This window comes from Hyperoodon ampullatus, assembly GCF_949752795.1.
Source record: "Hyperoodon ampullatus genome assembly, chromosome: 8".
In the NCBI taxonomy this organism is placed as follows: Eukaryota; Metazoa; Chordata; class Mammalia; order Artiodactyla; family Ziphiidae; genus Hyperoodon; species Hyperoodon ampullatus.
The window spans coordinates 48,549,139-48,563,872 of NC_136921.1; the positions used below are offsets into that span (position 1 = coordinate 48,549,139).

The 14,734-nt window shown below is 34.3% G+C and overlaps 1 protein-coding gene across 2 annotated transcripts in view; it reads right to left on the reverse strand.

Moving 5' to 3' along the window:
* The window catches only part of ITGAV (integrin subunit alpha V), a gene marked incomplete at its 5' end in the record, with an annotated part of 82,243 nt that overhangs the window by 36,283 nt on the left and 31,226 nt on the right, over nt 1-14,734 (reverse strand). Inside the window, 5 exons of one of the 2 annotated variants that reach the window (XM_079710429.1) lie at nt 362-487; nt 3,069-3,114; nt 5,096-5,157; nt 10,803-10,917; nt 13,377-13,468. In XM_079710429.1, the coding sequence (XP_079566555.1) occupies nt 362-487; nt 3,069-3,114; nt 5,096-5,157; nt 10,803-10,917; nt 13,377-13,468 (441 nt within the window). The remainder of the gene's footprint in view (nt 1-361; nt 488-3,068; nt 3,115-5,095; nt 5,158-10,802; nt 10,918-13,376; nt 13,469-14,734) is intronic. The other variant, XM_079710430.1, reaches the window with a different exon arrangement.

The following is a 14,734-nucleotide window of genomic DNA, read 5'->3' on the forward strand; positions in this document are numbered from 1 at the left end:
CTCTCTGTGCCTGTTTCTTTATCTATAAAATGGGAGTAAAACAGTAGTACACTTTCATAGACCTGTTGTGAGGATTAAATGAGTTAATACAAGTAAGCACTTAGAACAATGCCCAGGATGGACCAAGCATATCTTAAAGGTTATCTATTATTATTATCATTGTGTTAATAATCATGCTCTTAAATTTCAGTTACTGACATACAATATAACCTAAGTACTCATAACAAATATGTTCCTTATATTTTAAGAAAATCTTAATCTATTTCACATAAAAGATTTTCCTACTGAAAGCAGCATATGTAAATACAGGACAAATCCACCACAACACCAGAAAATGAATCCATATTTTGATTTTACCTACCCAAGTAACTGTCATCAAAAATAGCTTGTGCAGTCCGAGTTGCTAACTGGTTATTATACTTGATGCTATAAACTTTAGGGTCATATTTAGATACAATTTCTGCTATTTGATCTGAAATGAGCTGACCTGAAATAAATACATAAAATAAATTATAATGTGAAATGTGTGGACCTGAAAAAAATATATAAAATAAATGACAAGTTTCTAATGGGAACTTTATAACGCAGATGATGGATAGCACCCGCATGAAAGAAAATAGATTAGATATGTCTTTCTAATTATTAGCCTTAAATAACTCTTTTCATAATACTAAAACTGAAATTTGATTATTTTTTAAGTCACAATTATTTCTATTCAAGCTAGTACTTAAAATTAATCTCTGCTAAAAAACAAAAATTTATAAAGGCAGAATTAGTTTTAACTCACTCAAAAAAATCAATCAATCAATCAATCAATCAATAAATGGAATCATAAAATCAAAGATTATTTCCAAACCAAATTAGAACTTGAAAAATCTACTGAAATAATCACTTTTACCTTCATAATAATTTGTTAAACTGATTTTTTTAACAAGTTATTTGGACACTTTTATGAAAGCAGCCTGAATGAGTGAGTTCACTTTTCTTCCCAACCTTAAGTTATTAAGTACACAAGAAATCCAGACAACTACATAAAAATCGACTGCCTCCCTGCCCCAAGAAAGGTTGATTTATCAAATGCCATCTCCATAACATATGAAAAATAATCTCTTCATTTCTGCTATTTCAGAAAGAAAATCATAATAGCTAAAGATATTAATCTTGTTCCAATTTTTCCAGTCACATAAGCCGAGTTTGTAGGACAGAAACACTTTCTGTCTGGGTCACTACTTTACCCTGTGTGCCTAAACAGTACCTAACACATAGGAGGGATTCATTAAATATTTCTTGAATCAAAGAACACAGGAAAATTTATCATGTCTTTGGAATAAAACACCATTATCATTTTCTCTATTCTTACAGAGACAATTCTGAGATCTATAGAAAAATTCATCCTAATATCTTACCTATTCACGGTGAAACGTGCTGATTTTAATCTTATTAAAACAAAATATTCTCCGCCCAGTCACTGAGTTTTCAGTTACATATTATATACCATTTATAATAAATCTCTAGTGAATAAAATATTAATAGTATCTGTCCTAATTTATAATAAACAGGAATGCATACATTGTGCATACTCAAGGTATTAAAAGAACAAGTCATTTAAACATGTTCACAGCTGTGTCTCTTAAAAAGGCAGAGTTAACAAGGAGTCCTGACTGAGAATCACAAAATCTATCTTTGGTTCCCTCACATGCTCATCAGACACTTCCCTCCCTTCCACTGAATGACGTACCTAGCAGTAAAGAAGAAAAATAAATCCATGTTTTATAGCTAATTAGAAAGTATTAATATCTATTTTCTTACACAGAGTCAGAACTGCTATTTTAATTTTTATTGTAAAACTGTAAAACTCAAGTATAATTTTCCTAAATCATTTCATTTTCCAATAGAGGTACAATTCATAGAAATTCAAAATTTTCAGTTTTAGTATGTTTCTCATACTGATCCTCTTTGCCTGATTTTTCTTTTTCTCCTTTGCCATCCCTTCCAGTTTTTCACTTATTCCCATTTCTCATTCCTTTGTATTTTCCTTCCATCCTGTTTTCCTTCAGCAAATCTCTTTTTTTAGTTTCCCTTTCTATAAAGCAAAAGCACGGGTTTTCCTACAAGGAAGCAAGTAAAGAAAGCAGAGTGCAGAATACAGAAGTAAAATTCAGAATCAGAAAGTACTTGCAAATCAATATAGTCATAGATTTGCCAGTTCTTCCAAATATTGCCAATGCTTGAATAACAGAATCTGGTAAATGGCACTTTTTAGCAGAAAATAAACATGTGACTATATTGATTAAATAAATGTGTCTCTAATGATAAATGAATCATAAACTAAGAAAATAAGCAGATATAGTTACCTATTTTCAAACTGTCAGAAAATAATGATCTGTTATACATTTGTTCAAATGGTAATTTTATTAGTCCTCAGAAAATGACTAAAGAATGTAGTGTTTTATCTTTATATCAATCGTCAATGCCAGTTTAATATATTCTTTTGAAACTTAATAAGATCCTCTATTTTAAAAACTCCCCAAACACAAAGAAATCATTCTTGATGTCAGTGATTAATGAGAAAATAACCATATAAATATTTTAATGTGCAAATTCAAATTAAGTTTAAAACCATGAGCTTTTGGAAGGCCACAATTTACCTATTACAAATCAGTTTCACACACTTCCTAATGCTTAATTACATCGTTTCCTCTAAAGTACAGAGATGAAAAAGTACATATCATAAACAATAAAAATAAATTATTTTATTAATTTACTTTATAATTTACTTTTAAACTATTCAGTTTATTTTCTACTAGGAATATATATATATAATATATGTTATATATTATGTTATATATTTATATATTTTACATACACCTTATATGATGTTATAGTCCTTTTAAAAAAAAACTGTATACAATTTTTATACAATTTATACAAAGATAGTGATTATACATTTAAATTTTATTTTTCCATTTCTTTATTTAAAATAATTTGAAAAGTCTCATAGGCACATGATAAGCCAGATGAGTCTGAAACACAGTCATTATTGGGTAGTTTTTAAAAGATTAACCTACCTTGCCAATAAAAGCTACCGGGACCACCAAGAAGTACTCTGTCAGCCTAGATTAAATCAAACAAAAAGATACATATTTTAAAACAGGTAGCTTTAAAAATGGAGAGCAATGTAATAAACATAAAAGCTACATATACAAGTATATATGTATATATGACATATATATGCAAATATTATATGCATATATTAAACATGTATATATTAAAGCAAACAAAATGATAAGTCTTAAACTCATCTAATTCAGTAATTTTCACTATACTTTTTCTAAAACACAATGCAATAAATATCAAAAAGGAAACTTATAATTTGTTCACTTAATATGTGAAAATATACAAACATATATATACATATAGAAGTGTAGATCTTGGCTGCTTCACACACTCGGTATGAAGTGCCATCAGCACAGTATTATTGGTTACAGTAAGAAAAAAAGTCACTCCTTAATTCTGTACATTACCTTTGTGACTACATAGGCAAATTTCCTTTCTAATAATCATTAAAAATTTTTCAGCTAAAGGAAAAATTTTAGTGTCCTGCATATCTAAACAAGAGTGAGGTTAGAGGGTAAATTTTTCAGGGTATATTATATATACAAATTATACTTGACTAGCATTTCTTACATCTGTAACAAATTATAAGTATCTAATTCAAGGTAGTTAGTGTTTGAACATAATATTTTTAAAATTTCCTCTTGCTGGAGGTAAGAGAAAATTTTTCTCTCTCCAAATGGACATATAGCCTTTCAAGTTTTCAACAACCTCTGGCCATGGCTATGTAAAAGATATTTCTAAGTTGTCTGCTTTAAAATGACACCATTTTTCAGAAATGAGTTGAAGAAAGCAAACAGTTAATATAGCAATGACTGTTCACAGTATGGGAATATTTCTGGGGTTATAGTTGTACTGGCATAAGTACAGAAAATAAGGACACTTTTTGCTTTAATACAACACCTATTTGAAAACACATCATATGAGTTGAAACCTAATATGCATTAATATACTTTACCTCTCTTTGTTTTGCTTCCTTAAATTTTAAATTATAATTATGAATAAGTTTTGAATTATGAATTTCAAATTGAGTGAATTAAAATCAATTACTTAATAAGGAGAGTCAACTATAATTACCAGTACCTAATCTAGAAAAAAAATTTTAATAGAGATAAAATACAAATTTAAAAAAATAAAATGCTTTATTAGTTTTTCTGAATCATGATTATAGTTTCTGTTGTTTTAATAAATTTAAGGCACTTCTGTTTGCATTTTCTAAGAATGCCATATTAAGCTTTCTAAGGAAGCTCTACTTTTAACCAAGCAATGTATTTTTGAGACTTCTCTAGGAGTAATTAATAGTTTCAATTTGATATTCAAAATGTTCATATATCCCACAAAAAAACCCACACACAAAAGAAAATTACATAAAGAAAAGTACTTAAGAAAAATTTCCTTTGAAAATATAAATGGAATTCTTATTTTTAAAAAATAGATTAAAAACTATCAACTCTAGAGAACATATCAGTGTAGTTAAAAATACACAGAGCCCTGCATATGAGATCTCTTACAATAATTAAATTGCTTCAACTTGTTGCCTGTAGGCACATAATAGATGGCAAATAAGCATGTTTTTCAACTTTTATATAACTAAACTCTGATTTTGTAAGAAAGTTCCCATTGCTAGCTTTTACAAAAACTCAATTTCAGTCAAAAATAGAAAGGTTTAATAGTCTATAAATTTATCCAACTGGAAATTCTAATATTAATATTAAGTCATAACAGCTATCTATCTTCTACTCAGGAGATTTTCTACTGTCTTTCATTCCATTTTGATGTCTATTTCAAACAAGCAATGTCTCCTAGGGAGAGAATAATATAAAGCAATGGATATCAAAATGCATGGGTCATTTTTATTAGCTGTTTTCATAAAACAGGTAAAAGTTATAGAGAATCTGAAGTAGTAACCAGTTAATTTTTAACCATGTAATTAGATAATAAGGTAGATCTGAATCTCATTCAGTCTTAAATGAGAACTTACTTTAGTAAAATCAATGCTGAATCCTCCTTGACAAAATCCCTGTCCATCAGCATCAATATTTTCTAAAATAAAAAGATTGGAAATATACACAAACCCCAAAACAAACAACACAAAACAAAATATGAGAAAAATCTGATATCACTGTAACTGTAAGCTAATGTACTGGCCTCTGAGAGTGTTCATTCACTCAGGCACTTAATGAGTTATTAACACATTCTAAAAAAGTTAGTATGCATGTTTACCAGCACCCATTAATCAGAAATGGCAACAGAGAGAGATGAAAGTACCTGGACCAGTCAGCAGGGGACAGAAAGATCACCTAAGATGGTGGATTTCAAACTTTTTATTTTTAACCACAACCCACAAGATTATAGTTTATATCATAGCCCGTACAACCCAACATACACACATTTCATTCCATTTTTTAAAAATTACTGGTTATGACTCATACTTTGATTTCATAAAACAATGATGAGTTGTAATCTTTGAGTTAAAAACTCCAATCTGAAATTTCTATTTCTTACTATTACTCTCCTACAGTTGTTAGGTCTTCACTAAGTTATTATGAATACTTATAAGGAGATACCTACATTCCTGATACATACATTTCCTATATATACATTTATATCCAACAACAACAACAAACCTGAAAAAAAGTAGTTCAGAATTTGGGGAGATGGCCAGACCCTAATTTAATATTCTGCAATGAGCAAAATATGAAAACTACTCTCACAACACATTTAGAAAGTCAACTTTTTTAAACATGACACTTTTAAGTATTCTCCAAATGATAACAGACTCAATTGTTTTACTCCTTTATACTCAATTATTAAATTGGCCAATAATAATTAACTCTAATTAATAATAAATTAACTCTAATCATGAGTAATACTGTACCTAGAAGTAACAGTGAGCCTGAAGACTCTTCTCCGTTTTATTTTGAGGATAATAAGCAACAGTGAAAAGCAGCTGCTCTTCAGTCATCAAGGAATTCTTGTAGTCAATGTCACAATATCGAAATAATTTTGCTATAGTATTCCTGTATTTGCCACCCAAATACAGGAACCAAAAATATCTACTTTCAGTCATGAGGACAACTTGCAAGAATTTTTGTCAAATACTCCCATCTAAAATTTTGAACCCATTTTAAAACCTGGGAACTGCCCCAAGATTACACACTTAATATCTAAATTTAGAATTTTTTTTAGAAAATAGCCTCAAGAGTATAATGCTACCCCAATGTAAATTTTTCTAACCAAGAGGCAATGGGAAAATGCAGGGCTGGGGCTTCCAGTGTCTGGTGAATCATACTAAGGAATTCTGCTCTGACCTCAAGTCAGCCGTTTATTTCCTTTATTCGAGTTGCCTCTGGGGAACTATTTCAAGCTATTTATAAAGACATCCTTTTTTGATTATCATACTGTACAATTATCTACTTTATTTGGTTTCCCAGAACATCCAGCTAGAAACACAACTGTCCTTTAAAATTTTAACAGGTACCTATTAAACAGTGCAAATGTAAAGACTCTTATGTTGACTATAATCTATTTCAGTGAAGGCTTTTGTTTTTATTTCTATGGACAATTAATATTTCTGCTATTTGTTAAGCCTGGCAATATTATAAATAATGTTATTGGTTATGATAGTAAGAGCAGCTAATGTTTATTAAGCCCTTACTGTGAGCCCAGTACCGTACTAAAGCACTTAAAATCTTTTAAAATCTATACAGCAATTCTATGAGAGATACTATTATTAGTCACAATTTACATATAAGAAAACTGAGGCTCACAGAAATTAAGGAACTTGACTATGGTAAACCACCTAGTAAACAAAAGAGCATGGATCTGAGGTGAGGAGTGTCTACAAAACTAGGCTGCACTATCTCAAGCCAGCAGTGCATTTATAATTCCCTAAGCAACCATCAGGGGGAAGAAAAAACAAACTAGAAATCACAACTGAGAAAAATCTACGTGCAAATAACATTATCATCAGAAAGTAGACAGAAAGAACAAAGACTCAGTCTGAGCATGGAGATGAAAGAGTATTTAAATCATATGATTTGTGGTTCAGGCGCTTTTAGAACAGAAAGACATTTAGCCTATTGTATAATGCCAAGAATGGTCATAGATACAGTAATGAGAAGCCAAAAGCAAACATAATCAGTAATAAGGTAAATTTTTATAGAGTGATGTTCCACAGATCCATATAGGTCACATTAAAAACAAAAGCACGAGGTGGATGGACCCAGAGTCTGTCATACAGAGTGAAGTTAAGTCAGAAAGAGAAAAACAAATACCGTATGCTGACACATATATATGGAATCTAAAAAAAAAAAAATTGGTTATGAAGAACCTAGGGGCAGGACAGGAATTAAGACACAGACGTAGAGAATGGACTTGAGGACACGGGGAGGGGTAAGGGCAAGCTGAGATGAAATGAGAGAGTGGCATGGACTTATATATACTACTAAACGTAAAATAGATAGCTAGTGGGAAGCAGCTGCATAGCACAGGGAGATCAGTTCAGTGCTCTGTGACCACCTAGAGCGATAGGGAGGGTGGGAGGGAGACGCAAGAGGGAGGAGATATGGGGATATATGTATATGTATATGTATAGCTGATTTATTTTGTTATAAAGCAGAACTTAACACACCATTGTAAAGCAATTATACTCCAATAAAGGTGTTAAAAAAAGGAAAGCAAACAACAGACAAATGAACAACAAAACCCACAAACTACCACCACCAAAACAAGCAGTTATCAAGAAGTTGGCAAGGTAGCCCTACAAAACTGGCAGCCTCGTGTAAAATCAGCCATTGGGTTACACAATTTATTGAAGTATGAAGAAGACATAAAATACAAAAATTGCATCTCTGAAGTCTTTTGCCTAAATCAGCGTTTTACCAGTGATGAATCACCCATGACTATAGATATACAGGTTGCTGGCAGAGTGCAAGAATATAACCCAAGTTCTGAGATTCCCACTCTTGGGTGTTCTCCTCTGGGCAGGTTTCCCCTTGCACTTTGGGCCTGCAGGTAGCTTAATACTTCAAAGGTTGAGCCCTAAAGTACATACAATGATCAAGAGATATCGAAAGCCAGCTTATTAGGAAGAAAGGCATTCACTTTGATTTTTTTAAGATTGTTCTCTCTGCTTTTTCTAATATTCGAGGTATTACTATTGAGATCAGGGATCAGCAAACATCTTCTGTAAAGGGCCAGGTAATAAATGTTTTAGGCTTAGGGGCTATACAGTCTCTGTGGCAAGGACTCAACTCTCCCTTTATAGATAACATGTAAACAAATGGGTGTGGCTATGTTCCAATAAAACTTTATTTACAAAAACAGACTCACAAGCCATAGTTTGCTGATCTGATTTGGATGTTAAATACTTCAGAAAATAAGGTTAAAATGTCTGTGCTTAAACCAAATAAGTGAAAGCATTATGAGCAGCTACATCACGCAGTCTTAATCCTTTAAATACATGTTAAGAAGAGAACTGGTCGTTACTGAAGAGGCAAAATGATGAAAACTACTAGCTGAACATGGCAGTATATCCTCAAGGGATCATCGTTAGAATGCTTGTTTTCAGAAGGGTTCTTGTCCTCTTACATCAGGAATTATCCAAACCTGCACTTTTTTCTTTTCTTTTTTTTTTTAAAGTGTTTCCCTTTTAATGTTTAGCAATTTTCATGACATGTGAATAGTATTCTAAGCTGTTAAATGGTAAAATGGGAGCTGCCTTGTCCTGTGACTATTTTTTTTTTAATAAATAAATTTATTTATTTATTTATTTATTTTTGGCTGTGTTGGGTCTTCGTTTCTGTGCGAGGGCCCTCTCTAGTTGCGGCGAGCAGGGGCCAGTCTTAATCGCGGTGCGCGGGCCTCTCACTATCTCGGCCTCTCTTGTTGCGGAGCACAGGCTCCAGACGCGCAGGCTCAGTAGTTGTGGCTCACGGTCCCAGTTGCTCCGCGGCATGTGGGATCTTCCCAGACCAGGGCTCGAACCCGTGTCCCCTGCATTGGCAGGCAGATTCTCAACCACTGCACCACCAGGGAAGCCCCAAACCTGCACTTTTGAAAGCAGTATTCTCTGTAGAAAAGTTGTGCTTAATACAGAGTAAATAGAAATGGAAAACATTTTCTATTGTTAGTAATACAGGGAAAAGATTCCTTTGGAATAAGACAGACCTGGGTTAAAATCCTCATTCGATCACTCACTACCATAAGATGTAGGGGAAAAAATGACTTCAATTGTCTGGATCTCAGTTCCCACATGTATCAGAAAAGAATAAAGGTGATTTTACAGGTGTGTCCATCACATAAACAATAGGTTACAAGCCTGGCACACAAGGGTTAGCTCATCCTTCAGAGCTACGAAATTATCTTCTCACCATAGGAACATTTTTGCAATACAGAAATTAAAAACACAAATTTAGTCCTCACATTTTCCACATGCCACCAAAGACAACAGTACTATGAGAAAAACACCAACAGAAGGTGGTGTGGTCAGACACCAAGGATACAGCTGCCCACCTCCTCCCTTCTCGCAGGGTGTGCTTTCTGACCTACTCTAATAAAGTGGTTATGGGTACGTATCATTCTTTTCATATCTACCTCCCACTTACAACAAGTAGGGCCAGGGCAGTGGGCTAAGAAATAAGTGTTTAATGAAATCATTTTGTAATTTCTCAGAGGTTCAACTGCTTAGAATTTTGAAGACTAAATAGATCCTTTGGTGTCACAAGTTGCCTAACATGGAAAAAAAGTCTAGCAATAAGAGTCTTACATGTTGTACTTTTGTTATTAATTCTCTCTACTACACTACCTGTTGACCAGTGGAACAGAAAAAGTAATGGCCTAAAAAGTGCTCCAGGTATAAACACCACACTGCATTTCAAGAAGCTATTTTTATGTTTCTGATATAAAGAGGATCTGGAGTGGTGGCCAATTCAACAATAGTGGAGAAGCAAAAGGACTGCAATCTCCAAGAAGGAAAAAGTATACAGAGTTTGGAAAAGCTTAAACAGAATTACAAGTGCTCAAAATCATCTTTAGTCACAATATAAATTTCATTGGAAATTTCAAATAATATTAGAGAACAGGGTGAGATCTTTTAGATCAAGAGGAGTGAGCTTAGTCGACAGACTGACAAAGAGACAGGTTAAAAGCAAGGAAATTCAGACTCCGACTCCTGAGCCCAATGTTTCACCTTCCTATAAAAACTCTGGCTCCTTATGACAATTATTTTTTACTTTTAACATCATTATTAATATAGAGCTGCAGTTCTCAAATTTTGGTATCCATCAGAATTACCTTGTAGAGTCTGTTAAAAATGAAGGTAGCTAGGCCTGACCCAGACCTGCTGAATCAGAATCGTTAGCTGTGAGGTCTGCATCTCTGTCAGAGAAGCTCAAGGGAGCACCTTCTGACTAATAGTGACTAAAAATGCAGATTTCCAAAATCAAATATTAATTATTACTGACCAAGGAAGATGAAAACTAGTTCTTAGGGAGAAAGATAAGCCTGTTGACTGCATATTCTAAATTTCTTTACATTAATAAAATTGCCTTCATTTTGCTGTCATCAAACAGCACTGTATGTCTACAAATTTTAATGCGCACACACACACACACACACACACACTTTTTTAACAGCCTAGGCTTCCCAAACCTCTTTGTAAAAGCTGGTCAATTTCCTATACATACTTGATCTGCATGGAGCATACTCAACAGTCTTTGCACCATCCTGAAGAAAGCATGTTCCAACAGGCTCTCTCTCCTGTTTCATTTCAGTCCTCCAGTGGTACAGTGGGGCACAGGCCTGAAATCAAAGGGGGTAGTCCACACATAAAAATTCTCTGAAAAAAATTAGTGTTTCATATAATCTATACTACCTCAGATTACAATATCCCTTTATAAACATTTATAAAAATTAATCAAATCTATCCTTTACCTTAAATTCCTTATCACAGTAGTGGATAAAGATTTTTAAAGCACTCTTCTCATGTGCTTCTAAAGGCCATATTTGTAGTCTAGGTATTTTTTTTTTTTCAAAATAGCAAAATCATTATTTTGAGTAGCACCCTTCTTGACGTTAGGTGCTAAACTGAAGGGCACAGACCAAATCAATATTTTAACTAAATAACACTCTCATGTGTGTAGAGTATATCCCTAACTTATAAAGCAAATAATTTATCAAGTAAGAAGAGAGTAAAAGAATTTGCAGTGCTTATTTTATTTACTTTCCAAATAAACTATGATCTTTTTACTTTCAGAGTTATAGACTTCAACACCATGTAAAAGTGGTAGAATGCATGTTTTTTAACAGCATAGTAATCTACCAAAGTATAACGATTTAATTTGCTGGAAAAAAATCCATGAATTCTCTATAATATGCTTTGAAGCAAAACATTTTAATACAAACACGCAGATAACACTGGGCTATTTTATATTTACCCTAAAAACTAAAAGTAAGAAATCACTGCCACTTCTCTACATGTACCTGATGTTCCAGAGTGGAGTATTTGCCACTTCTGCATATTTTTGCTTCTTTGTACCTCCTTCTGCCCAGAATGCCACCATTCTCAACCTCTCCCCTCACCTCCAATTGCTAAAATTTGACACATCGTTTGAAGCTCTGCCGAAATTTCACTTCTTAAACAAATCCTTCCCTGATGCCCCACAATCCGATGGAAAAAAGAAGAAAATAATAAATACTATGCAAGTAGTTAAAATAGGAAAGGGCTCTCTGAGGAAATGAAAGTAGAGCTGAAATCAGAATGACAAGGAGCCAGCCCAAGTGAAAAGCAGTAAGATGAGCATAAGATAGGCAGAGGGACAAACACTAAGGATCTAACTGAAATGACTTGGCATGGAAGGAATAAAAAGACTAGTATAGCTACGCATGTGAGGTGGAGTGAGATGATACCAAAGAGACAGCAGCTGGTGACTGGATTACGCAGATGCTTATAAAAACCAGGATGAGCATGAGATCTGTACCCTGAGAGTGATGAAAAGCTGCTTGACTGTTTGAATCAGGTAGGTGAAATGCTCTGGTTCACTCTGGTCCTTCTATAAAGAATGGGTTGTACCTGGGGCAAGAGAGGAAGCAGAGAGATGAGAACAGCCACTGCACTGACCCAGGTGAGGAACGATGGCTTGGTACAGGGTAGAAATAGTGGAGATGATGGTTTACTGAGGGCCGTGGGATATATTCCGGAAGCTGGAGACAGAACTGACAGGGCTTGCTGGTGTTTGGGGTACAGTCGTGCCTCTAAGACGGGGAAGTTTATATGGAACTACTTATTTTTGTGGTTTTTCCTTTATGATGGAGGGTAATAGTTCCATTTTGGTCCACATTCATTTTGAATCATATATGAGATACACAAATGGAAATGTCAAATTGGTAGTTTGGAAATAAAACTTCTAAAGATCCAAGGAGAATTAACAGCTAGAGCTATAGATTTGGGAATTATGATATATAGATTTTATTCAGAGCCACAGGATAGGATAGGAGTAGCTAGGTAAAAGGTGTAGTTGAAGAAGACAAGGGCCCAGAACAAAGCTCAGAGACACCTCAACATTTAGAAGCTGAGCAGTAGAGCTATTAAAGGAGATGGCAAAAGAGCAACCAGCGGTAAAGGGGAAAACCAAAAAAGTACAGAGTCCCAGGAGGCAAGGAAAGAAAAGTATTTCAAAAAGCATGGGTCAAATGACCTTGTTGAACGGTTTTGAGGGGGCAAGAAAAGTATTCTTGACCTGCAAGTCAAGGACGACCTTGCCCATGCCTACCTGAGCCTGACAGGAGGGGTTGGGAAGAAGATGGGAAGTGAGGAAGTGGAGATGGTTACTATAAAAACCACTTTCAACAAGTGTTTGAAAAGGGGAGCAAAGGAAGGGGACTATAGCAGAGGGGCGATGAGGCAAAGGCAGGGGTGTTTTATTCGTAAGAAGAGGAGGTACTAGGGCACTTGATTAACAAAGGCACACTATTCCTAAACCTGGCTGGATAGAAACAAACTGATGGGAACCATCGAGTAGGGCAAAAAAAAAAAAAAGGACAATGTAGGAATGAAGGTGAAAGTAGCAAAAGCCAAGTCTGTGAAGGGTGAGAGAGAGGGTATCCTTAGAAGGGGTGGCCTTTGATCAGAGCTAAGTTATCTGATTAAACTCTCTGCCCTTTAGCACACTGAATTTTACTATCAGCTTTCAAGCATAAAACTTCCTGTGTTCCCACATAAATTGACTAAAGTTAACTTATTAAATATCTAAAACACTTACCAAAATTTTATCCTGTTTTGACCTCACAGATGCTCCAAACCACTGATGGGACTTAAACTCCAACGGATCATCCTTGGCATAATCTCTATTGCCTAAAATAAAATTAAATTAAGTTAAAAAATAATTTAAAAAAAAACTGTGAGGGGTGAGAAACAAAATATTCTTACTTAGTATAACATAGTTTCTTTCAATCCAACTGGGTTTATGACTAGTGTGCCTTTGATTAATCAAATAGTACACTGGCTATTTATCTCATATACTTTACACACATTGGGGATTTTCAACTAATCAGAAAAAATAAAGTACAGGATGACTTAGAAGTGTCTCAGATTTGTTATTAATACTACCAATTATCATAATGCAGAAGTGAAAGAGTATGTGAAATTTTCCAGTTGCTAAATTGTAAGAAAATTAACTATTAAACAAACACTTATGATTACCTTCTGTACTCCCAGAAGTTCTTTCTGTGGCATGAAGATATTTACAAAAATAGAAGGCTATGAAACACCTTTACAGAACACTAGCTAACATTAGTAAAAGACTAAAGACTTAGTAAAACACTTAGCTAACACTACACTAACACTTAGTAAAAGACTAAGATCTTACCAATGACATTATAACGTGAGTCAGAATCCAGAAGACATGATTTGGCTGGTTGGAAAAAGAATTCGATTTGGCACACTACATGCAAACATTTATTTTTCAGCCTACATTATTGAGGAAATTATTCCTGATATACCAGGTACTCATGTAAAGCACTGTAGATTTAAAAAGATAAAGATAAAAATCTTTTCCAGGGCTTCTCTGGTGGCACAGTGGTTGAGAGTCCGCCTGCCGATGCAGGGGACACGGGTTCGTGCCCCGGTCCGGGAGGATCCCACGTGCCGTGGAGCAGCTGGGTCCGTGAGCCATGGCCGCTGAGCCTGCACGTCCGGAGCCTGTGCTCCGCAACGGGAGAGGCCACAACAGTGAGAGGCCCGCGTGCCGCAAAAAAAAAAAAAAAATCTTTTCCATGAGAAAGCTCTTGATCTGGTCAATGAAAAAATTACAGAAATATATGCATAAAGTATTTGGGGAAGGAGAGACTATTTTTAAAGTCCAGTCTGTTCCTCTTAAAATCTGTTTATAATAATCATTCCTTATAAACATATATTTCAATAACTGTATTGGACAAATACATCAGACAAGTGTCAATTTTAAGAATGCCAGCCAACATGTTAATATCATCAAAAGGTTTGGTTAAATCTACTCCCTAAACCCCACCCATCTAAGGAAGTGCTTATGGTTATTCATTTCCATTCTGAGGACTTAAGACCAATTAAAGAGTTATACATAATTAATGATCATTTCAATAATGC